At 49.8% G+C, this 26,164-nt stretch overlaps 1 protein-coding gene across 1 annotated transcript in view; it reads left to right on the forward strand.

Annotated features, from left to right (window-relative positions):
• Slco2b1 (solute carrier organic anion transporter family member 2B1) overlaps positions 1 to 25,418 on the forward strand; it is a 47,354-nt gene extending 21,936 nt beyond the window's left edge. The window contains exons 7-14 of the mRNA XM_040758133.1: positions 495 to 685; positions 12,008 to 12,101; positions 16,135 to 16,492; positions 18,439 to 18,604; positions 20,599 to 20,762; positions 22,124 to 22,188; positions 22,512 to 22,632; positions 23,643 to 25,418. Coding sequence (XP_040614067.1) covers positions 495 to 685; positions 12,008 to 12,101; positions 16,135 to 16,492; positions 18,439 to 18,604; positions 20,599 to 20,762; positions 22,124 to 22,188; positions 22,512 to 22,632; positions 23,643 to 23,781 — 1,298 coding nt within the window. The 3' untranslated portion in view covers positions 23,782 to 25,418. The remainder of the gene's footprint in view (positions 1 to 494; positions 686 to 12,007; positions 12,102 to 16,134; positions 16,493 to 18,438; positions 18,605 to 20,598; positions 20,763 to 22,123; positions 22,189 to 22,511; positions 22,633 to 23,642) is intronic.
• Positions 25,419 to 26,164: the final 746 nt, after the last annotated feature.

The following is a 26,164-nucleotide window of genomic DNA, read 5'->3' on the forward strand; positions in this document are numbered from 1 at the left end:
ATTGCAATAGAAACAGAAGCAGGAGAGGAGGAGCATGTGCCTATAAAACACATCCCTCAAGTGCTTTTCCTGTCTGTCTTTCATGGATTTTGTTTGTTTTTTGTCTGTTTGTTTTTGTTTTTTATTTTTTTCAGACAGGCTGACTTCAAATTCAATGCTTAGTCAAGGGTGACCTTGAAATATTTGATCCTACTGCTTCTACTTCCCAAGTGCCCAACTTAGATTTTAAATTTTAATTAAATTTTCTTGCTCTATGTGTGTGTGTGTGTGTGTGTTTGTAACTCTCCCAACAACCCTATGATGTACTAAACCTCATCTCCTAATGTTATTGATACCTGTACGCCACAGTAGAAGAAGCTGAAGCATAGAGATGTGAGTTATCACTAGATTCTGAGGTTTCCCCCAGTACTCCATTGGCTTAGTGATTGAAGGTCCTCAGAGGTAGAAATGACAGCCAACTGTGACACTAACACCATCACGGTTTTCTCTTTCAGGAGGTATCAACTTGACCCCAAAAGACCCCCGATGGGTGGGCGCCTGGTGGCTGGGCTTCCTCATCTCTGCTGGACTGGTGGTACTGGCTGCCTGCCCCTACTTCTTCTTCCCCAGGGAGATGCCCAAGGAGAAACATGAGCTTCGCTTAAGGCGGAAGGCCTTGGCTGGTTCAGCCACCACTGACAGCAAGGTAAGCGCCCTCCACGTACTGGCCCTAGTTCAGGTTCCAGAACCCACTGTAATTCTTCCTAACAGAGGCTTCATGCTTCCTGAGCAAGCTCCACTGTCTCCTCCCAACAGGCCTGCACAGTGACCATCATGGGCCCCTTCCATGACCCAGGAGATGTGGGGCCAGAGGTTGAATGAATGAGCAAGTTCAGTGAGCAAGCCATGGAGTCCTCTAGTGAGAGCACAGGCTTACTGGGGCTCACGTCCTTCAGTGCTGGTCACTTAGAAATTCTGACCATGTTGGAAGATGCTGGGAAGTGGAGGTTGTCGAGCTTGGGTCTAGGAAGAGTTCCTGAGAGAGGAGGGATTTGACCTGGACAGAGGATGACACGGGCAAGAGCAGGGAGGAGAGCCCAGGGGTGCTGGGTGCAAACAGCCTCGACATAGGGTTCCACAGCAGACATGAACCTGGCCCTTCCAGGCACGGTGACAGGGCTAAGAACACAGTGAGGACTCTGGCTGGTGAGAGGCCTTGTCCAAGGTCACACAACTGAAAGAGAGGCTAGGAGCTGTGAGCCACAGGGCAGGATAGATGATTCTAAGCCAAGGACTCCGAGTTTTCCAGGAGTTCACAAAAATATGAGGTCTAAAAGACAATAAGTTGATTCCAAATGAAAAAAATTTCAAAGAAACAGCCCCCCAATACTGGGGTCTGACCTCTCAGGCCTTGCACGTGGGGACTCTGCCCCTAAGCTATGTGTGTCTGGCCCCGGAAACAAGTTTTAAAAGCTTATTTTGACAACGTAATTTCAATTTCATTAATATTTTGATGCATACATACTTGACTATACTCAGAAGTTTTGTGCATTGTGCTTTCTCTTTTCCCAAGTGTGTGAGGGGCATGTTAAAATCTCAAAGGTATAAATGAAGTATGGTGCGTGCTACTAAGTCATTCTAATTGTAAAAGAACAATTCATCCAAATCTTGCTAAATATTCTGCAGCAAGAGGAATTCTATTTTCCGTGGCAGCCTGGGGCTTTGCTTCTGAGAGTGTTTACTGCCGTGTTGGGGGAGGGTCTCCTCAGAACAAGAAAGTTCGACCTAAGAAGTGAGCCTGAAAAGACCATTTCTTTTTCATCGCTTTTTAAACTGAGGGTCAATTTATAGAATGGGAGTTCAAGTCTATCTAAGCCCAGGTCCGTCTGCCCTGCTGAGACTTGTCAACCACCTCACCCCAGGGCCACGACAGCCCTGGTTAGGACGGTCGGCAGGGGCCAGAACCAGACAACCTTTGCTTCCTTCAAGACCCCTGGGTATCCCTGGAGGGACAGGAAGCAAGGACTCTACAGCTGCTTTACCAGTGCTGTGTGTGTAAGGACTGAAGGCCAGGAAGAGCCTGTAAAGAGAGGCTACTGACGCCATGATGGCCACGAAGGGGCAGGGAAGAGGATGGACATAGGCTCTTCTGCTCCGGGACAGGACTTGCCCAGAGGCAGTGCTGCTCTGCACTGCTGATTCCCGGACATAGTAAATGTCTGGGCTAACAGTGCCTGTGCTGGCTCAGAGGCAGCTGGGGGGGGATTTCAGCAGAAAATGATAGGGAGGGGGCATTTCAGCAGAAAATGATAGCTTGGAACCTCAGTTCTAGATAGCTTGGCCTAGCTCAGGCCAAGAATTCAGATTCCCAGAACTTGGAGTGGAGTCCTTGGAGCTAGGAGTGTCGCTTAGGAGGACAAGGGGCTGTGTGACTGGTGACAGATACTCTGGGCTGGGCCCTGTATTTGGACAGAGAACAATAGGAGTGGGTGGCTGTCTGCTGGACTCGGTCACAGGTCAGCCATGTGCTTTTGCAGCAAGTTACTTCTCTATGCTTGCTGTGGTATGTGGTGTGTCTAAGGTGCAGAGGTCAGATTTCTGGAGCACTACCCAGTTACTGTGGGTTCTCAGAATGTGCAGTCCCGGCAGCTGCGGTCCCTGGAGTCGGCTTAGAGAGAGAGCTCTGTGCCATGAAGCCTTGTGATGCTGGTCCTGATTGTGTGCCTGGCTGACTGGCTGCATCCACCCTGTCAGCTCGTGGGGTCCTGGGAGGCAATGGGCTGAGAGGTCTTAAGGAAAGATTGAAGGCTGAGAACATGGTGATCTGCTTCCAGCAGCCCTTGGGCAATAAATATTGATGTGGGAGGAATCGATCCTCTGCCTCCACCTCCTTGAGGCTGCCAGGGCTGGCCAGGCTGTTTGCAGTAAGACTGACTGGCCTGGCCCTTTAGGGTCACTAGTGAAGAGCCTGAAGGAGGAGAAGGGGTCCTGCTGGGTGAGAGCAGCTGATAGTTCAGGCCTGTGTCTCTCCTGCAGGGAGGGGGATGGGTAAGAAGGAAGCAGTCAAAGCCAGTCTGGGAAACCTCTTCAAGCATCTTCTCCAGACTTAGGGCTCAGAGATTCCCTAAGTACCCTAAAGGTAAATGCAGACATTAAAAGTATCTGAGAGATTGTGGTGCATAATCCAAGGCAAGGCTTGTCTGATAATGAGAGGGTCTAACTTGTGTCTAACGGGTGGTCAGCAGATTTGACAATAATTGTCAGATCTACAGACTGAGGCTATGCCTTCTAACTGGCTCGGTGTCACTGGCTTGTGACACCCATACCCCTGTGCTGAGGAGTGGAGGAAGGCCAGGTGCAGGGAGATGGGTGCCTGGATGACAGCTCAGGGATGAGGGCTCAGCAGGGTCTTTGGAGCAAATGTCTTTTATGGGCTCTCTGACAGACTCCTGGATGCATTTCCCCTTGGGTAGTGGTGTCCACATTCACAGCACTCTCCAGTGTTCACAGGTCCCTCAGAGAACCTGCTCTTGGGGCTGAGACAGGAACTGGGAAGGGGCCTGGCCACCTACCTCCCTTCCTGGCAGGCTCTTGCCTCTTGCATCAAGGATCCTGGCCATGCCCAGACTCTGAGTGCCACTGGATGCCATGGCCTTCCATTGGGTAGTATTTCTAAGACATCTGTGTGTTATTCCTTCAATAATTCTGACTTTAGAATCCCAAATGTACAGTCTTGGTTTTGTCTTTGTTGTTTATTGGTTGGGGTCTTATTTTTTAGACACTTGAACCTCAATCTGGGCTAACCTAAAACTTACTGTGTAGCCCAAGCTGATCTCAAACTCATGGTGATCCTTCAGCCTCACCCTCCCAACTGCTGAACTGAGAAGTATGAGCTACTACAACCAGATAAAGTTCTAATTTCAAATAGCTGGGGATTTTCAAGCACTTGTTTTCTAAAATCAGAGAACTCTGTGTGTGTGTGTATGTGTGCCTGCACATGCATGTGTATTATATGTGCACCTGTGCATCTGTGTGTACCTGCACAAGCATGTGTGTGCACTAGTGCATACTGGTGTGTGTGCGTACATGTGTTTGTATGTGCAGATGTAGGTACGTGTGTGTGCATACCTGTGCGGACCAGAGGACAGCCTTCTAGGGTCTTTCCTTAGTGTTTGAGACAGGATTTCTGTGGCTAGAGGCCAGAGAGCCCTGGGTACCTGCCTATCTCAACCTCGTCTGTGCTGGGACTACAAGTGTGTGCCACTACACCCAACATTTTTACATGGATTCTGGGCATCAAACCAAGGTCCTCACATTTGCATAGCAAACACTCCACTGAGCTAACTCCCCAGACCCAATAGTCTGAGGATGCATGTCTGACAATCTTTGAGTCCCAAAGTCACCTCTCTGTCTCTATTTCTCTGTCTTTGTCTCTTTCTGCCTCTTTCCCTCTCCCTGTCTCTTCCTGAGATAGGGTCTCACAGTGTAGTGCTGGTTAGCCTAGAGCTTGCCATGTAGACCAGGCTGGCCTAAAAATCCTAGAGAGTGTTGTACATCTTTAATCCCACTGAGTATTGGTATTACATATGCACCATCACCCCTGGCCAAAATCCACATGTTTAAGTGGCTACGAGCCCATGAGCCCATGACACTGGTTGTCTCAGTCATTAACCTCAATGTACCTCTATGGGACAATAGCCAAGAATAAGGGCAGAAGCAGGATGTGGGAATTCCTCAAAACCTAAAACTCAGGACTTGCCTAATAGGATCCATTCATATTCCTACTGGGACTTTTGGGTTCCTGCTGTCGCCTCTTAGAATACAAGGTGACACTGGCCTTCCTTGTCACCTGTACCTTCTCCTTGTAGGCCCTGTTTTAGAGTTCTCTCTACCAGCCTTGAAGCCTCTTGTGTCTCCCTTCCCAATCTGGCAGTGAAGGGCTGAAACTCCGTCTTTACATTCCCTTTGAGCCCCAAGGCTTGAGCAATCATACAACCCCTACTCCCTGTCACAGGAAGAGGGACTAAGTCCTATGGGGGACCCAGAGGGATCCAACGTGTGGTAGCCCTATGTCTGTCTATATGAGGCCAGTTTCTGGCCCAAAAGGTCAAAGAGGAGTCTCCCTTTCCTCATATCAGAGCTAGAGTCCCTTTCAGGGTGTGCTTGAATAGACTTCAAACTGTAACCCATATAACACCAAGGATGACACCATAGAGAAAATGAGGAAGGATGCTCTCTCCCAATCTCTCTCTCTCTCTCTCTCTCTCTCTCTCTCTCTCTCTCTCTCTCTCTCTCTCTCTCTCTCTCTCTCTCTACACACACACACACACACACATACATACACACACACACACACACACACACACACTCACTCCCTAAACACAATCCCTTTTTTGTGTTTTATAGCAGTATATTTGTTTCTGTTTTCCCAGTGCTGGCTTCTGGTCTCATGCACGCTAAGCAAGTGTTGTACCACTGAGGTGTTTTGCCTTTATCAGACATCACGATGGGATTTCAAATTGGACGAAGGTTTGTGTTGCTAAGAAACAGCTGGTCTAGGCATACCACAGTTTGGCAGAGAAAAAGACTAAGGCTAAAGAAGAGATGGAACCTGGCATCTCATGATTGCAATCCAAGCATTTTGGAGGCTGAGGCAAGAAAATGGCCACAAGTTTAAGGCCATCCTGGGCAACGTAGTAATTTAAGGCTTTTACTGTGCTACACAGTGAGACTCTGTCTCAAAACAGACACACACACACACACACACACACAACAACAACAACAACAACAACAACAACAACAACAACAGTGCCCTCTGCAGCTACTCCCTGGTCCTTCCCACAGTCCCTGGGAACCACCACTGCACCCTCCCTTCCCAGAGTTCCAATTCCTTAGACTCCGCCTACAAATACCTGTTTGCGGCCACCTTCTTACACTTCACATAATGTACTCCACATCCTGACAGATGAGAGAATTTTGTTCCTTGTTAGAATTAGTTCTCGCCGGGCATTGGTGGCGCACGCCTTTAATCCCAGCACTCGGGAGGCAGAGGCAGGCAGATCTCTGTGAGTTCGATGCTGGGTTTTTATGAGAAACCCTGTCTCATAAAAAAAAAAAGAATTAGTTCTCACATGGTCTTCATCCTGTTGCTAATGCACTTAACACTGACCGTGAGCCTCAGTAATTGCGAATGGTGCTGCAGTGAATGTGGGCAGGCAGCTTCCTCTAACACTAGACATTGGTGATTCACCTGTCTGTTTCTTTAGGGACCGAACCTGGGATGCAGGCCTCTAGGCAAGCACTCTACCACTCAGATAGATCCTCAGCCCTATTTTCACCTTTTCTTTTCTTTTTGAGACAGGGCTCTGTGTATTCTAGGCTCATTATGTAGCCAAAGAGGACTGTGAACTCCTGATCCTCCTACTCCACTTGCCATGTGCTGGGAAAACAGGCATGGGCCACCACACCCAGTATATGCGGTAGCAGGCCTTGAACCCAGGACTTCATGAATGCCCTGCAAGCACTCTACTAACTGAACTACATGCCCGGCCCTGTTTTCCGTTTTTGTGAGGCACTTGCACGCTTTTTGGCTTACACTAGTTCCCATTCCCACCAGTAGCGTACAAGGGCTTCTCTTCCACAGCCTCTCCAATGCTTGCTGCCCTTCGTCTTCTTTCTGTCAGCCGCTCCGACTGGAGAGAGTTTGAGAGAGAACGCCCAGGCCTGGTACTAAGTAAAATAGTAGGAATTAAGCTAGCGTTTGTTATGTATGCTCTTTGTGTCGCTCTGCTGGGTTCTATGTGTGTATTATCTCATTCAATCCTTACTGTCTGCCTGTGCTGCAGATACAGTTTGGATGTTCTATTCGCCCCTGAGAGACCTGAGTTGCAGAGAGAAGATGACATGGTCACATGGCTTGTAAATGCCACCGAGGTTGAGTTCCAGGAAAACCTATTCCCATTCCCGTTCTCAACTGATCAATCAATCAAGATGAAAGAGTAGCAGAAACTTAAACAGGAGCAAAGGGTCTGTGGAATGAGACCATAGCATACATGGGTGGGGTCATCAACTCCGGGAGGACAAGTGAGCCAGTTGGTCGACTCAGAGCTTCTGATGGCCTGCTTCAGTCTTATCAGAAGAAACCGAAGGCCAAGATGCCCTGGTGCTCTGTCCCGCCCCCTTAGAGGGTCTCCAGCTCTCAGAGAGCTCGTGCCTGTGACTACTTTCTGTGATGACACAAGATTGGCATTCCAGCTCTGACTCCATCAGATGGGGACCTACCCCCAGGACGAAGACTTCTAGGACCTCAGCTGTCCCCAAAAATAGCTTCAGGATGGCTAGAGGCCCACAGCGAGTCCTATTCCACAGCATGTGTGCCCTGTAGGCTTGCAGCTGTCAGCACCAAGCCCCAAGAGAGGAAGTCCTACCAGGCTTGCTGACCTGAGCAAACCGCAGGCCAGATGGGTCATCCCAAGCCCTGCTTTGAGCAGCACAGTGCTTCCTGTCTGAAGAACCCACTATTAGTCAGCGGTCCTCAAAACAGATGACGTTTCAAAGATAGAAACAAATTGAAAGCATGGGGTGTATGAATCTGGGGGCACTGGGGGCTCCTGACACCCCCAGAATAAAGTCTCCATCCCTTCATCTGGCCATAGACCTCCAAGGTCTAGCTCCAGTCTGTCACTTGTCCCCAGTTGCTGCCCCAGGAAGTGCTGGCTGTAGTCGGGTTTCGGTGGTACCCAGGGTCTACCCCAAGGCAGGCTCCATCCACCTCCGTGCCTCAAGTCAACCTGTGCCCTGCTCTGTCACCTCTCCTTTCTATCCACACTGCTCTCTGGACACCATTTCTGACAGCCCAACCCCCATGCCCCTGCAGATCTGTCTCTCCTCTTCCAAGCCCAAACTCTGTCTCCTTTGTAACAACACACCCTGGTGGGTACCGGAGAACCTGAATTTGATGGCCTGCTCTACCATGTCTTCTTGGTGGCATTTCCCACTCACCAAATGAGTGCACTAGGATGTCCAGTCTCAAATGGACAGCTCCCAAGCTGAAGTGACAGGGCAGACATGAAAGTGCAGCCAACCTGACAGGAATGCAATGCAAAGGGCAGGTGACATGTGACCCGGGGGACAGAGCTTACAAGACTCTGCCTGCTCTCAAGGGCGAGCCTGCTCCTCCCTGGTGATACATGTGGGGAAGTCGTCAGGCTGTGCCATTTAGCTTCTACTTTCTTCCGCTCCTGGCATCTTTCCCTCGGCTCTCCTGGTCACACCATTCTCCCATGATGTGACCAGGCCTACCAAAGAAGAGGCCCCCTGGTCCTCTCTGTGGCAGTGTGTCCAAAAGAGGTTATAAGACGTGTGTGTGTGTGTGTGTGTGTGTGTGTGTGTGTGTGTGTGTGGTGCTAAAGTCTCTATTAGCTACATTCAAAAGTCAATGTGATTTCTTGTAATAGTAAATTTAAACTGGGCATGATGTCACAGGTTTGTAATCCGAGCACTTGATGTTGAGGCAGGAAGATCAGGACTTTAAAGTCGGCTGTACGTGATAGCTCATGGCTGTTGTCCCAGTACTCTGGGAGTTGAGGAAGGAGGGTAACCAGGAGTGTGAGGCATGGCAAGCTCTAGGCTAGCCTGAGTTACACAGTGAGATTCTGTTTTAAAAGGAGTTCAAGGTCACCTTCAGTCAATCTGAACCACAGGAGACATGTCTTAAAAAATAAAAACACATGCATACACACATTCCACTATGTCTAAAATATTCCAATTTTGGCATTTAATAATATAAAGAGTTTATTCCTATAACTTGAAAATACAATTATACACACACACATATATATATATGTATATATATATACACTTGTGACATAGTTCAGTTGGACTAGCCATATTTTAAGTGCTTAGTCACCACGTGACTTGTGACTGCTGCATTATATAATGTGGCTATAGCAGGCATGTCCAACCTATAACCCAGAGACCACTATAACCCAGAATAATGATGAATGCAACTCACCACAAAACCTTGGATCTTAATTGTACCACTCTGTAGCTGTGAGATACCCATTCTTAGAGCATGTTTCCTCACAAGTGAAGAAGCAGAGAACTCCCCATCCCCTACTCTTTGCAGGTTCTGAGGAGGAAAGAACAAGTTCATACATCCGAGGTCTAGCATCTCCTGGCATCTCACTCAGTTCTGCTAGACCCTGGGGAGTTCCATAATTCACTGACGGACTCTGAACTGTCTCAGTCTGAGGGCTGCCTCCAAGTGTGTCAGCATTTCCTCTTGCTTTTCTTATTTTTCTTCCGAGAGCAGCTGGTGTAAGCCATCACCAGTTCTTTCAGTGGAGATTTATCAGATACGATTTTGCTTCAGGCCCCTGTAATGAACACCACAGTTCAAAGAGAGAATGAGATAAAAAAACATTGCCTGCTTATACAGAACCCTATCCAGCAGGAAGCAACACAGACCCAGAACAAGTTTTGACTCAGACCTAAGTGTTTGTAAAATAGATATTTGTTTCATTCCTTTAAAAATCAATTTAATTTCTATTCCGAATTCCTAGTCTCCCAGACCATCCAGAAAGTCAACCTTACTCTTTCTCAGGGCTACTCCACGAAGGTAAAGCAAACCCTGAGATCTTACACTGTGACCACTCACCACAGAGGCCCCAGCTCTACCCGTAAGGACAAACATCAGTCAACCCTGGTCACTGTGCCAAGGCCCACCTGCCACCCTGGCCCAAATGGTTCCCCTTGGCATGCTTGAACAGAGGCATCCTGGTATGGTGGGGAGTTTGGGAGGCCTGTCTCTCTGAACAGTCTCTGAGGTACATGGCTCCCTGCTACTAACAGAGGCTAAAGGCTGCTTGTTGCCTGCCTCATACTCACTTCCTGCCACAGACTAATTTCTGTTCTTCATCACTGAGAGAACGACAAAACCCGTTAGTGCTTTCTGCCCTGCCACCACCCTTCCCCAGACCCAGGCCAGGAAACCCAAACCTGCGCCCAGCTAAAATGTAAGAAGATGGAAAGGCAGATCCCAAGGGGGATGGCAGGCCTAGATTAATGCTTGAGTGAGCTGCCTGCAGAGACAGGTCAAGCTTTGGCCGCCAGTGCAGGGCAAGGCAGGGGGAGTTTGCACAGTGGGTCTGTGATAGAGTGGCCTATGGGTTCTGAAATAGGAAAGCAAGCATGAGACTCTCCTGAGAACTAAGACGTGAAGCTGGGGCACAGAGGCTCATGCCTAAAATCTTAGCACTCAGGAGCAGTGGCAAGGGGATCACTTTGCCACATGTTCAGGTCAGCTTGGTATACAAATGAGCTCCAAGCCAGTCAGAGTTACATGGTAAGACTGTGCTGGCTAGTCTTATGTCAACTTGACATGAGCTAGAGTTATCTGAAAGGAGGGGAGTCCCAGCCCATTGTGGGTGTTTCCGTCCCTGAGCAGGTGGTCCTGGGTTCTATTAGAAAGCAGGTTGAACAAGCCAGGGGAAGCAAGCCAGTAAGCAGCGTCCTTCCAAAGCCTCTGTATCAGCTCCTGCCTCCAGGTTCCTGCCCTGGTTGAGTTCCTGTCTTGACTTCCTTCAGTGATAAGCTGTGCTGTGGAAGTGTCAGCCAAATAAACCCTTTCCTTCCCAACTTGCTTTTTGGTGTTTTATCACTATAATAGAAACCCTACCTAAGATTGAAAACAAACAAACAAAAAAACCCTGTCTCAAAGAGAAAAGAAAAAGATAAATGAGTTGAGAAAGAGGTGTCCATCTCAACGTCTGAGAAGCTCAACTTACTCTCCCCACCCACAAACTTGTTCCAGAGAACTGGCTTCTCCTTACACCCGGCCAAAGTCTTTTCCCCTGACACTGCTGACTCTGACTTCAGGCTGTAGAGAAAAATGCATTGACATCAGACCACAGGCACCATAGGGTGCTTATTATGTTAGGTGATTAGAATGTCAAAGATGTTGTTAAGGATAATGGTGACACTGATGATGGATGATAGTGGTCATGGGATAGATAACCTGGGTGAAATGTTACAACTTAGTCTCCTGTTGCTGTGATAAACCCCTCAAACAAAAGCAACTTGGAAAGGAAACTGTTTCATCTCACGGGTACAGTCCACGCTGGAGTTAGAACAGAAACTCAGGAAGGCAGTTCCAACAGGGGAACTTCTTGAAATAGATCTCATGGAGGAATGCTACTCATGGAGCTTTTCTCCAGGCTCATGTTCAACTACTTTCTTATTGCAGCCCAGGCCTATTTACCTAGGGATAATCCCGCCCACAGTGGGCTGGTCCCTCCTACATCAATTAGCAGTCAAGAAAATGACCCACAGATATGCCCACACGGCAGTCAGATGAAGATATTCCTTCAGTTGAGGTTCCTAGGTGTGTCAAGTTGATAACAAAGATTAGTCATCCCATAGTGTCAGTGGCATTGATAATGATGTCAGTAAGGAAAGCATTACTGGTGCCTGCAGTGGTGATAGGACTGTGAGTTGAGATGTCCGTTTTAGTGGCATTAGTCATTTGGTGATAGAGATGAGGTTGGTGGCATTGACATTGATGAAGATGATTATGTTAAAGACAAGGGTGATGATATTATAATCACAATATTGGCAGTGATTTTGAAGGTACAGGCAACAAGGATAATAACAAGATATCTTGTGGCCAGGACAGAGGTAGGGATAATAATATTATGATAATAATATTATGGATAAATTGGTCATCTAACTGGTTATGGAGATAGTACTGAAATATGTAGAGATGTTAGGACTGATGATAGTTTGTGGCTATGGTAATAATTGTCACCAGAATTGTGTTTATCGTGTTAAGGTGACATGTTACAGTTTAGCCACAAGAATTTCATTCGGTCTTTCAAGTCTTCTTATTGAGTACCTAGAGGGCCAAGAACCAATGGACTAGTGGCCTGTGCTCCTGATGAGGTACCAGAGCTCCCTTCCCATCCCCCTACTATCCCTGAACAGGATCTCTTGCATCCAGCTGACTGGACCTGGCTATGTGTCTTCCTAGGGTGAGGAGCTCTCCTCTAAGCAGGAGCCCTTAAAGAAAGAGGCTGGATTGGCTCAGATTGCCCCGGACTTGACCGTAGTCCAGTTTATCAAAGGTAAGTGAGCCCAGAAGAAAATGGAGGGAGGAAACAAGAGCTGCCTTTGAGATTATACTAAGCACAGTCCTTAAAGTTTGTCTGTATTAGTTCATCTGTATCTATGGTCCTCTCATGAGTCCAGACACTCCTGGTAAGGTTGGTCATGTACACCTCTCTGCTAAGAACATCTTCTCTTACTGATGTCCATCACAATCATTCTTGTCTCTGCTGGTCATGTTCAAGAGCCCTTCTGTCCCCTGGATATGCCTGGCTCCCACCAGTGACAAGGCTACATGGCACTGTCCTCTGGACTCTCAACATCCTTGGGGCTCCTGTCTTAGTTCTGCCTTGTGTTTGCCCATCCTCTGCCATAAGCAGTGAGCTCCTGGAGATCAAAGCTTGTGTCCTTCACCCGCTTGCCTCTAAGCCTGCAAGCAGGAAGCCTTGAGTAAATGCTCATTAAATCTCCAAGCTGTGGCATGGTTAGAAAGCCATGGTTCTTTGCCCTTGCTTCTATGTGGGCCTTGAATTCCCAGGACAATTTCTCAGTACAGTAAGAAATAGACTCACTGACAGAAACTTCATGCTACCCTGATCCTGACACAAGAAAATCAATCAGTCAGTTACCAGAGCTCACAGTGGGACCAAGCAGCACTTTCTAAAGAACTCAACCCTGTGGACATTGATTGAGTGCCTGCTGTGTGCTAGGCACGTCAAAAAGCCCTGATGTAAGGCCTGCCAGACACTGGTCAGTGTACGGTCTAGTGAAGTTCTTTTTTCGTCTCTAACCTGAGTTTCCTCATGTAAAGATTAGATTGGTGATATTTGCTTTGCCTTTCTCAAGGGTTGGTGTGACTGTCAAGTAGGATGAGGCATGGACAGATAGTCCTGTCTACTATTTTTAAAACTGCCTGTGTAAGGTGTGAGCACATCTACCTTACGCCTAAACAGAAAGTGGATCTACTGTGGTTTCAAAAGGTGTTATCCAAAGGGACCCTTCACCCTTCACCAAAGAAAGACATTTGGAGCAGGAAAGAACTGGATACAACTTTTTGCCTGTTTCGTAAAATTTGATGTTGGGTTATCTGGAGAAGGGACTGTCTGAATGGGGCTGGGCCTAGAGGCAGTGGCCTGCACTGTGGATCGTTGTCACCCCCAACTGCTGGAAGGCCTCAGCACACCAAACCATGGAAGAACATATTAATCACTGCTTTGCCTCCAGCACAGCTGGGCTCAGCTGTGCAAGTTAAATCCTAGAGCTGGGGTGGTCTGGGCCAGTTCTTCTCTGGACCATTCAGCTTCTAGAGGAACCTTATAGAAGTCAGAAACGGGCCTCTCTGTAGGCCCTGTGACTGGTTTGCCAATTTGGCCTCTGGACAGCAAGGCTCTACATGGACCATTCTGACTCCGGGGCCTGGATTTGACCACCTCCAATCATGGGGGATGCAGAAGGAACAGAAACTCTTGGAGAAGACAATCCCTGGCTGGGGAAGTTACATGATAGGGGAGACACATTCTACAGTCTGCAAATGGAGGGAGACATTGTCTGATGGAAGAGACCAGGATGCTAGAGGAGTGCCTTGTCTGGTGGGCGTGGTATGGTCCAGGAGTTAGGAAAGGCCTTTGACTTGAGGGAGGAAACAGCGCTAAACTAAGGACACGCTCATTCTGCGGCCTCTGAGCTGGCAAGGCTGGTGAGGGAGACAGACATCACTGAGCCGAGGGAGGTACTGGCATGCCTGCTGTGGAAACCTGTGCTGAGTGAGTCTCTGAGAGAGAGACAGGCCCTGGAATTCCCCTTCAGGTAGCTAAAGGAAAGGCACGGCCCTGACCTCCAGGAATTTTCCATCCCTTGTGGAGAAGGCTGTGGCTGCTGAGAGGTGGGGGATGGGCTTGCAGTCCACTGCATTGCCGGGCACAGCAGAGTGAGCAGGATGGAGTCCTCCAGAGCCAGGCGACTAGAAAGAACAGACACAGAGTGGGAGGGGCAGAAGGGAGCATGGTTCTGAGCTAGAAGTGAGGAGAGCAAGAGGTGCCCTGTGAAAAGTGTCTGCACCCATAAGTCTCTCCAGCGATGTAGCAAATCCAAATCAGACCAAGTCAAACCAAATTAGGAAAAGTGATGTTTAATGGATGCAAAGCTCCCGGATGATTTTCCAGTCCCACCCCCCCAGCCAGAGAGGAGATGGGAAAGGAAAGCCATGTATCTGTTTTCTGGAGTAGTCTTGAGCAGCTCTGGGGGAGGGGTCATCACTTGACAGGCTTTCTGAGATAAGGCAGGATTAATGGGTGAGAGGGTTTCGACCAGAACATTCCAGATTCTTTGGGGCTGGAGTGACGCTTCCCCCAGGTTTGCTCTGGACAAACCTGAGTAAGTCCCTGCCTCTCTCTGGGGCCCACCTTGCAGTGAAGGCCAGGTGATATAAACATCTCTCAGTTCATATGGAACTTCAGATACCCTGGGCCACTCATGGAGGGAGGAGAGAAGGGGGAAGGGAGTCCAGGAAGAGAGAGAGAGAAAAAGGAAAGGACAGAGGGAAGGGGCTGCAGCAGCTACCTGGACGCCACCTACCCCATTCCAAATGCTAGCTGAATATGCAGTTTGGAGGCAGGGGACTAGGGACTTGAAGGAGGACACATTCCACAGTGTTAGCCCCTACTCACCCCTCCTGGGATGATTTTATTTTCTGTCTCTGAAGGAAACAGGCCCAGGTCATGAGGATAGGGACCAGGCTACTTTGACTATGCTCTGAGGACAGATAGAATGTGCCGTCTATAACACAGGGACAAAGGTTCTGGTATGATACGGCTTTGTCGCTCCTCACCAGTACACCCTGGTTTTTCTTCTCCTTTCCCCACTCTTTGTCTAACAGTGGAGAACCACATGCAGAATAGAAAGTGTCCTTGGACATCTCTGAACACCCAACTCACCGGAACACTGAACTCAGGAGGGAAGGGATTTGCCTGCCATTAGCACTTTCAGGGTGGGCAGCCTGACTGAGGCACCAAGGCAGGATTCAGGAGCTACTCAGAGCCTGGTGAGGTCCCCATTGCCAAAACAGCAGTTACCACTGCCTGTCTCCAGGCTGCTGTCCAGGCCACACCCCTACCTGGAATTCCTCTCCAAGTCCCCTCATTCTCTAGTCCTAACTATGTCCTATATCCAGGAAGCCTCCTGGCCCAAGGCTGCCCAGGATTCCCTTTCTCTGGAGGCCTGAGATTCTGCCTCGGGCATTTGGACATTTGATCTGGTCCTTATTCATTAAACAGTATGACTAGTGAGTCCTGGGCTCTAGAGATAAAGCAAATGATACGTAAAAATTACTACTCCAAAATAAAATGGGGGTCAGGTAGCAATAAAACAGCTAAATGAATAAAATGTGTAATCTCTTAGGTACAGTGCTCTTGGGGAAACACACACTGGCTGTGAGACATCAGGGCAGCAGTAGGCACCTGGGTTGAGGACAAAAAGAGAGGACCTGAGTCCAGGTTGGCATGGAAAGAGTAGGACAAGAAGGAAAGGGCCTGATGGGAGTAGGAGAAATGGAGAACAATTCAATAGAAATAAAAAAAAAATCTAAAATGAGATGGGGGGGGGGGTGAATGACATAGATTCGATTGAGATGGCATGAGATAGAACTGTGTCGGATCCAACAGACCTGAACAGAAATAAACATGTTAATACGCCCCCATGTAACCCAAAGGACTGGAAGACACGAAGAGAATCTCAAAGTCGGAGCAGAAAGGAAAGGAATCAGGTGTAACGGGATAGCCTGGGATTCATTAGAACACTAGGATGAGATGGAATGTAATGGAAGAAGCGGGAAAGAACGGAAGGGTGGGGTGGGGCGAAAGGCATGGATGGTGGAAGGGTGGGGTGGGGTGGAAAGACATGGATGGTGGAAGGGTGGGGTGGGGCAGAAAGACATGGATGGTGGAAGGGTGGGGTGGGGCGGAAAGACATGGATGGTGGAAGGGTGGGGTGGGGCGGAAGGCATCGATGGTGTGGCGGGCTGCCCATGCTGACCTCCTCCCCCACTTGTCCCAACAGTCTTCCCCAGGGTGCTGCTGCGGATGCTGCGTCACCCCATCTTCCTGCTGGTCGTCCTGTCCCAGGTGTGCACCTCATCTATGGTGGCAGGCATGGCTATCTTCCTGCCTAAGTTCCTGGAGCGCCAGTTTTCCATCACAGCCTCCTTTGCCAACCTGCTCCTTGGCAGCCTCACCATCCCCTTGTCCATTGTGGGCATTGTGTTAGGAGGTGTCTTAGTCAAGCGTCTCCACCTGAGCCCTGTGCAGTGCAGCATCCTCTGCCTGCTGGGCTCGCTGTTGTGTCTGCTGCTCACCTTGCCGCTCTTCTTCATTGGCTGCTCTACTCATCAGATTGCAGGCATCACCCAGGACCTGGGGTGAGTAGGCATGTGCCTGGGAAGGTGCATGCTGAGGGTCCTCAGGGAGCACCCACCTCTCCCGTCTCCTCCCAATGCTTACAAAGCTCTACGCATGCCCTTCCTTGGACTCAGGGACAATCAAGCAGTGGTCACAGGATGACATCAAATGCCACAGAAGAGGCATAGATGGAACATCAGGGGCAGGAGAGCTGAGGCCTGGATAGGGCCAGAGGTTGAGTCAGGGTGCAGCCACCTATGGGATGGCATTTCCCAGGGATGCCAAGACCTGTGGGCCAGCAGAGTGGGATAGAGGCCATGCATAGGAGGTGGGACCTAGCATAGCATGAGGGAGGTTTTTGTTCCCAGCTGAAGTTACATTTGCCCAAGAGCAACAAGCTCCATGCTTCGGAGAAAGGATGAGCAGGTTGCTGGGCAGTCCTTCTCCAGGAGGCAGAAGAGGTTAAGAAACCCTGCCTCTTCCTATGATGACCTCATTTTCCCTGGAAGCTGTTGTGAGCTTAATTTGGCCCAGCACCCAGCTAGAATTCCCCAACTTCCTTCTCCTTGGCACAGCCTCCCTTACTCAAGTGCCGAGTTTCCTCACCTGGGCATATGACTGTGGACTCAGCTTGAAATCAAAGCACCAAGGGCTTTTCTCCCTTCTTTCTCCTTCCCCTCTCCTTTTCCCAAACAGAGAGGCTGTCTGGAGTAGGGGCCTTCCGTATGCAGAGTGCGTCCTAGGCCCGCAGCCAGGCCCTCAGGAAGCCCCATTCTGAGCAAGCACCAGGTCCTCCCAATGACATTTCAAGTGAGAAGTCAATGGATATTTTACCATCACTTTACAAGTCAGCAGGGAAGGCAATAGAACAATGATAGAACCCATTGTAGAGATTTCATGGGGACCCAATGAAACATACAAGGGACGCCTTGAGCCTGCTGGGTGTGCAAGAGACCTTGGCTCTGGGCAGATGTCCATGATGCTAGTTGTACAGGAACTAGTTCACTCAAATTGGTCTCAGACCATGCTGCTTGCCTGTGTTTTCTTCCTTCTCCTCCTCCTCCTCCTCTTCCTCAACTCTGAAATGGCATTCCACTCATAGTCTCACCAAAGTTCTTATAAGTTAATTCATGGGTTCTGGGTTCTAACTCACTGAAGCCTGTCCCTCTATGTTCCATTGAGTCTCCGTGTCATCACTACCATGAATTCTATCGTTATATCCACTTTACTGATGATAGTGTCACCTGGCAAGGGTGCTGCGTTTCCTCGTAGAATGAAGCCAGGTCACAGCCTGAGCCCCAAAGCCATCCTCTTGCCCCCCACCCCAGAGAGAGCACCTCTTCAGACTTGGGGCTTCTCTCTTTGGGCTTCTGCTCTTGTCTGCCTTCTCAGTTCCCCAGCTAGGGCAAGAGCACGCCTAGGATCTTGGAGTAGGTCCTGAGGTAGCAGCTTGTGACACAGTGAGCAGAACAGGAGAATGAACACTGAGGCTGTGAGATTTCCGGTGACAGCGAGACGGGAGTCCCAGCCCAGCTAATAGAGAATTGAAGGTCTCAGAGGAAAGCTGCCACAGGTCGGAGGCCCCACAGCCAGTTGGTCTCCTCGCCAGGGCCCCGTCACAGCTGTACTTTGCCCAGACAAGGCAACAATTCAGCCTGTAGAGACAATGGCTCCTTTATCTGACACTCACTTCTGGGAGGAATTTCTCTTGTGCTCCATCCAAGCACAAGGATGTTTACAGAAGCTTCCAGACAAGTAGAATCCAGGATTGGAAGGGCACGCAGCTGACTGACCCAGACTCCTCCTCACTACCCCCATTAGAAAGTCCCCTTAGTTTCAGTGTCTCCCTCAGGGAAAAGCTGCAGCTGAAATTGCTGGCCACTGCTCTCAGAGTAGGAGCCAGGCTGCAGAGAGGGCCCTGAGAGAGGAGAGCCCAGCCAAACACATTTGCCTTCTCTCTGTCTAGCGCCCAGCCAAGGCCAAGCCTGTTTCCTGGCTGTGCAGAGCCCTGCTCCTGCCAATCGAATGACTTTAACCCTGTTTGCGACACCAGTGCCCACGTGGAGTACACCACACCCTGCCATGCAGGCTGTACGGGTCATGTGGTCCAGGAAGTTCTGGGCAAAAGACAGGTAAGACCAACCTCTCACCCAACCTCTGGCGCCAGCCCCACTAGCCCCCCCACCCCTCACCCCAGTCTGTGCTTCCTATCATTCTGCCCCCTCTCGCTTGCTGTCTCTTCCTCTGCTTTGGCAGGTACAGAGCATCACTCTCCCAGTAAGTTTCATTGCCAGCCTGGGGCCAGGGAGGGGAGCCAGAGGTGCCTCCCAGCTGCTGGTCTGCTCAAGGAAATGAACCACAGGGGTTTCAGGCTGCAGGAGGGCAGAAGTAGTCCCTACCAGTACATACAAGAGTAGAGGGGACACAGCCCACCCGGGAGGGTCCCAGAGGGTTCCAAAGGAAGCAGCATCTGTGACAGATCTTTCAGGGTCATTAGGCAAACAAGGACTTGTGATGAGAGGACTAGGCAGGGAAACAGCATAAGGAGAGATTTGAAGAACACACACTGTGTGTTCTGGACCCCAGGCCCTGCACTGAGTTGGCTTACCTTGGTGAGCTCACTAACAAGGAAGCAAAGAGACATGGTGCCTTAGAGATGTAAAGCACTCACTTTCATTCTGCCCATTGTACAGACAGGAAATGAAGGCCTGGGAAAGAACCAGACAGTGCCCAGGGTCTTATTACACAGCTGGGTCTAGAATCCAGGTCTCTAACCCTCAGCCCAACCTGCACTGGATCCAGAGGTGGGGGTCTGGATGCACCACATGGAGGAGGAGGGTCAGCACTCAGGGACATCTTTCCATCAGGGGATTATCTCTTGCCACATGTAGCTCCTTGGTTCAGCACAAACACCTGGGATCTGGGATGGGCTGGTCTAGCTGAGGTGCACCCAGGTAGGTGACAGAGTGAGGCGGGCAGAGGTGGACACTGACTGAACCTCAGGTTTATAAGGTAAAACCAGCACTGTGGGAAGGACTGGAGATAACCGTGAGAACTTCCCATGGGCATTGATGCCTATGAGGGAAGCCTGGGGAAGAATCTAGAAGGCACAGTGTCCAGCCTTGGTGTCCATCCCAGCCTGGCCGTGACTGTCAGCTCTGCATGGCAGTAGGCAGACATCTTGGAGAGCCAGCAATCCAATTCCCAGTGTCCTTCCTTCTGCCATCTTTCCTCTCGCCATTCATTAATTCCGTCTCCTAAATAACTCCACCTTAAAATTCTTTCCCCATACACCCTGACAGTGGGACCTTCTCATTGGTCTCATTGGACCTTGCTCATCCAGCCCATCCCAGGAGCCACTGAGCTCGGATCCTTCCAAGGCCCCTAGATAACGCCTTGGTTTCTCAGCCCTTCTCATACTGGGAATTATCTAAGGTTTCTGTGGTAGGAAGTAGGAAGACTGGGGGTTCCAGGTACCCTAGCCAGCGGTACCACCTTTGAGAACTGATGGGACCAATCCCTGCACACCTGGCTGGTGCCCCCGGTAACTGTGATCCACCCGTCAAGAAGGTCTGACCTAGTGCTGCAAAGATGGCTCAATGGTTAAAAGTGTATTGCTCTTGCAGGGGACCTGAGCTCCATTCCCAGAATCTATGACCAGCAGTTTACAACCTTCTGTAATTCCTCCCCAGGGGATCTGACACCCTCTTCTGGTTTCCGTGTGTGCACACAAGTAAACAAGCACATAGACACTCTAACCAATAGGAAAGGGAAAGGAAAAAGAAGCCGTGGCCTTGCTCCTCACAGGCACCAAAGTGGCGATAGTGACCAGACCACTTCTTAGCTTATCCCCAGCTGGAGGTCCTCCAGGCTGCCGTCAAACACTCCAGGGCTTGCCTGGAGAGCCCCTCCGCCTCACAGCTGTGGCCCAGTCTAAGCAGTCTGCCTCCAGGCACCTTGCTTGACTCAAGTGGTCACAGATCAACTGACGGACAGAGTCTGGGACTCCAGCCAGCTCTGCCCTGCTGGCTGTTGACACTTGGGAGTTTCCCAGGCCCTAGGCCCTTGGCCAGCTGCTGCTCTTGGAGGCTCCTGAAGGTCCATCTCCTTCTGCTCCTTACTCCAGGCTGTCTACACCAACTGCAGCTGTGTGGCAGGGGATGGAACAGTGCTTGCAGGTTCCTGCGATTCAGCCTGCAGCCGCCTGATCCTGCCCTTCATTCTCCTGATCAGCCTGGGGGTGGCAGTGGCCAGCATCACCCACACACCTTCCTTCATGCTCGTCCTAAGGTGAGAGCAGGGCAGGCAGGGTGGGTACCAGGAAACCTTTCATAGCCAGGATAGGGCATTCAAGGGAAGAGTTGAAAGAATGAGGCCGCTCAATGTCCTAGCTAGCTCCTCCCTGTCCTGTCTTCATTGCCCTGGCAGCCCAAGCTTTCTCTTCATCTTGGAGACAGGGAGCCTAGGCTCAGAGAAGTTCAGAATCTGGGGCTAGTTTTATAGCCTAGCTGCTTCCTTGTTCGAGGGTAGGGGAGGTCTCAGGCGCTGACCTGGCTTCCCTGAGGAGGGCACCCTGTGGGGAAGAAAAGGTGGATCTAACCTCTTGCAATGGTGGGACACAGAGGCATGTCTAGGGAACCAACTGAATCCCCATGGGCTGGTCCTACACTCCCCTTAAGGCCCTGAGCATGTAATGAGGGCCTGCTGTGGACCCAGAACCTGCAGGTTGCGGCTTCTAAGATCTTCCTGTCTCTTGTCCTGAGAGTGCCATGGGCCCAGCAAATTGTCATCTATGGTAGTCCTTGGGTAGGAGCTGGGACAAGGAGACCTGAGAGCAAGATAATTCTGTTGTCACTCTGCTGGGACTTTTCTGCTAGCTAGAAGACTAGAAAGGGATATTAGGTTCCGAGTGTGATGGCACACACCTTTAATCCCAGCACTCAGGAGGCAAAGGCAGGTGAATCTCTGTGAGTGCAAGGTCTGCCTGGTCTACAGAGTGAGTTCTAGGACAGCCAGAGCTACACAAAGGACCTGTCTCAAAAGAACAAGAAAAAGAAAAAGAAAAGACTATTAGAAGATAGAAGGTCCATAAAGCAGGCTGGCATGAGAGAGAATGTAAAGGAAACAGATACTTGCAAGTAGCTGGCTCTAACCTCAACAGCTGTCAACCCTCTTAACTGCAGAATAGAGTTGGTGACATGCGCACCTCCTGGGGATGAAGTGAGCTGAGTGTAGAACCCCTGAGTTGCAGGGGGCACCCCTAAGTGCCAGCTGTGAACACTGTTTAGAAGCCAGATGCTGCTGGATATCCTAGACCAAAGGGTTGCAGTGCTGGGAAAACTCTACCTGGTGCATAGCTGTCCCGGGATCAGGTCTCTCAGTGGAGAATCCAGCGGGGCTATGGGATGGAGGTGACTACAGTGGTGTCTGTGAGCCTGGCAGTTGGTATGTGGACCTAAGGTGCAGGGAGCTGGGCTCTGTAGGTTGAGGAACGACAGGTGTAGGCTCTGAGCTTCCCGCACCACCCTGACCTTCAGCCTGACGGGGGAGATTGGCATGAGGGGTGGAACCCCCCCCATGGAAACCTGCTGCTTCACGGTGCTGGGGCTGAGTCTCGGTCTGTCCTCACACCACCATGTCTTTCTTGGTAGGGGAGTGAAGAAAGAAGATAAGATCCTGGCAGTGGGAATGCAGTTCATGCTCCTGAGAGTGCTGGGTAAAGAGCTTTCCCCGGGGACCTTGGTGGTGGTGATGGGCATCCAGATGTCTGCTGTGTACCAGGCCTGGGAGACACAGGCCTGCGTGGGACCTTAGGGCTCCCAGGTGTGTGGGGTAAGAAGACCTGGCCATGTGCTTGGAAGTGTTGTGCCTTGGCCACACCAAGCCTGATGGAGGCTTCCTCCAGACACATGCTAGAGGATGGTGGAGGCTAAAGACTCCCGAGCCAAGAGATCTATCAGCCTTGTGGCTTGCATGCGCTGAGGGTGGGGACTGGGGCATGGTGAGCCTCTGCTGTCCCCTGAGCCTCTCCTTCCTTAGCCTGGATGCCCAGCCCTGTGATCCATGGCAGTGCCATCGACACCACCTGTGTGCTCTGGGCCCTGAGCTGTGGGCGGCAAGCCGTCTGCCGCTACTATGACCACGACCTGCTCCGAAGCCGGTAAGCACCAGGGTGGGGAGACCCATGTCAGGACACACCCACCCTGCAAATCAGAGGCTACCTCTAAGAGAGGTCTCATATGCCTGGTCTGGAACTCCCAATATAACTGAAGCTGGCCCTGAGTTCCTAATTCCTGCCTCTGCCTCCCAAGTACTGGGAATGCAGGCATGTGCCACCAAGCCCTGGATTTTTGTTTTATTTTTTGAGTCAAGAACTCATTCTATGCTCAGGCTATTCATGAACTAACTAGGTCAGTCAGACTGGCCTTGAACTTACAGTAATCCTCCTGCTTCAGCATTTCAAGTGCTGGTTTTATTCACATGAGCTACTACACCTGGATAGCTCCCCTTTATTATATGCGAGGAAAATGTCAGCTAGAGTAAGAAGTCCCAGGTTCTTATGACAGAGTCACCTCTAAGTCATCAGACAGCTGCATCCTAGGGGAAAGATCCCTGACCCCTCCTCTGGGGCTCAGTCTTTCTGTCTGTACAATGGGAAGTTCATAGAAGCCCAAAGGTGTGGATATCGTAGGCTGGGTGGATGTGGAAGAACTTGGGACAAAGCAAAGGAGCGGCCACCTCTAGCGCTGAGCTACGGAACACGGTTCCCGCAGGCTGGGGCTGTCTGGGGGGCTTTGCAGAACAGAGACCTTCAAGAATTAATAGGAGAGGCCTAGCCTGGGTCAGTGACAAAGCAAGAGGGATGTTTAGTCTCACCCAGCACACCAGTCCCTGCCCAGCTCCCCTCTCCTCAGGCCTCAGTGTCTTTTTTTTTTTTTTGGTTTTATGAGACAGGGTTTCTCTGTATTGTTTTGGAGGCTGTCGGTCCAGCCCAGCCTCGAACTCACAGAGATCTGCCTGCCTCTGCCTCCCGAGTGCTGGGATTAAAGGCATGCGTCACCACTGCCCGGCAGGCCTCAGTGTCTACTGATTCTACCATCCCCACCCTGAAGCTAAAATCAGTCCCTGAAGAGTGGGTCCTGAGTTCAAGTTTCCCCCTTCTTCCCTCAGATTCATAGGCCTCCAGTTCTTCTTCAAAAGTGGATCCGTGGTGTGTTTTGCCTTAGTTTTGGCCATCTTGAGGCAGCAGAACAAAGAGGCCAGCATCAAGGTCACCGTGAAGAGCTCTGACCTACAGCAGCAACTGTAAGCATCAGGACCAGAGAAGAAACCCAAGGATTCCAGGAGGTCAACAGCCCCAGTCCCACCCTGGTCCGGTGTGGCAGCCACAGCCATGCATCCTCTGAGCCCTTTGCCAAGATGAGGAGTCAGAAGGGCCATGTTCCAATCCCAACTTCTCCACTAAATTGTGAAGTGACTCTAAACAAGCTTCTGGCTTTGCTTGCTCTTTGGAACTAAGGAGTTGTTGTTTTGATCATTTCTCAAGCAACAGGGTTGTCCTTGTTCCTTCCTCTGACAACCAACCTAGGACTAAGCTGTGCTGCTGAGGAGGAACTGTCTGGCATGCCCCAGCCCCTTCTAGGATGGGAAGGTAGATGGTGTTTCTCCACACAGAGCCTCAGCCCAGCTCTGCCACTCATGGAGACCCTCTCCAAGCTTACGTAGGAGGGGATTCCAGCTCTCAGGCTCTGTCTCCAGCTGTGCACATCTGTGAAGGCCTCCTCCCCAAGCCCAGTCTGCCTTCAAGAAGTGTCTATTTGGCGCCTCCTGGAGGCAAAGTCCAGAGATTTAGGAGCACCCCAAGAGCAGGAAGGAATAGGACACCATGTTTGATGAGGTGTGTGGTCAGGAGCCTTAGCCTGGCAGGAGAGGGCCTATCTGACCCAGAATGTCAGAGCTTTTATCTTCAGGAAGTCACAATTGGGGAAAGGGAGGTCTATCCTTCCTTTTAGAGGTCTTGTAACTTCAGAGACCAGTTTATTTTCAGAGTTGCTCCTACAAAATGTCTGTTGTCAGGATCTCACACGTTTGGCCAGGGGCCACCAAAAACACTGAGGCTTTGGGGAATTGAATCCTAGACCATATCCCCAGAGCTTTGTAGCTAATACGTGATTCTGCGATAACCAAATCGGGCTGACCTCTTGTTCTCTGAGATCCCTGGATCAGTGTGAGGTCTAGGGGCAGAGAAGAGCAAATCCCAGCTTGGCACAGAGACCTATGGTGCAGCACACTTGGGTCAGAGCCCCTGAAATCCCCAGTTCTTTTCCAAGTCAGATCTTGTCTGGCTTTCTGACCAGTCTTATCTGGTCTAGCTGCTTCCAGGCAGCCTGATCTTCACCCAGTCCAAGATATTGATACCACACACCCCACCCATGTGGCCACAAAGAGAGGGGAGAAGGAGCTAGCATCAGTCCTTACCCTACGTGCCTAGCTCTTAGCTAAGGGACAAGGCGTTGTCTCCTGTGCATAAGAAGGAGCTATAGAAGCCCTCATTCCTTCCAGGTGTGGTGGCACATGTCTGTGACCTGGCACTGGGGGACAAGATCAGGAGTTCAAGGCCTAACTCAGGTACATAGTGAGTTTGAGTCTAACCTGGGCTACATGAGAGTGTCTCAAAAAAATCTAAAAGGAATAAAGAGAAATAAAGAGGAGGAGGATGAGGAGAAAAAGGAGGAGGAGAAAAAAGATGAAGAGCCTAGTCGCTATTCTATCCTGTTTAACCAGTATCAGAGCCTACACCAATCAGTGCCAAAAATTTTGAAGTATCTTCCACCAAGACAAGTCTGTTAGCAGGTTTTCATTCTGTCTTTTCTCCTGCTCCCCAGGTTGTACAGGAATAACCTGACTGTATACACACAGCTTATTATTAAATTTGTCTTTGCATAATGCCTCTTCCAAGACAAAAAAATTATCCTTCTAAACTGCATTAGAGGTTTGCGTCAGCCATGTCTCTTCCAGTTATTTAGATCTCAGCCCCACCAAGTTTATTCACTCTGGCATCTTGTATTGTTTCCTCTTTTATGGTCTGGTCTAATTTTTCCTTTGACTGGTTTATTTCCTCCAGTAATGGTTCCAAAAATGGAATACAATCATGAGGCCATCCTTACCTGTTTCTATCATCACTCACATTTTACAGAAGAGAAATTGCCTCAGAAAGGTTAAATGACTTGCTTGGGTCTATAATAATACATATGTAATCACATGATTATATATGTATGCACACACACACATGTATAAACAATGGTGGGGTCAGAGCTGGACACAACCTAAGCTAACACAACCTAGAAGAGTTATTTTTATGAAAGGAAGAATGCAGAATAACAAATGCACTATGAGGATACATTTCAAAATGCCTGAGACCAGAAGTATTTTGGATTTGAGATCTTTTTGTATTTTGAAATATTTGTACCATTATCATTCAATCTCTCAGGAATGAGACCCTAATCTAAACACAAATTCATCTAGGTTTCATGCATACCTTATCCACACAACCTGAAAGTCATTTTATGCAATACATTTAATGTTTTGTCTATGATGAGGACCCGTCACATGAAATCAGGTCTGAAATATTCCATGCGTGCAGTTACATTGGCACTCAGGAAGTTTGAGTGTTAGAGATTTTCAGACAGTAG

This window comes from Mesocricetus auratus, unplaced genomic scaffold (genome assembly GCF_017639785.1).
Source record: "Mesocricetus auratus isolate SY011 unplaced genomic scaffold, BCM_Maur_2.0 Super-Scaffold_4256, whole genome shotgun sequence".
NCBI classification, from domain to species: Eukaryota; Metazoa; Chordata; class Mammalia; order Rodentia; family Cricetidae; genus Mesocricetus; species Mesocricetus auratus.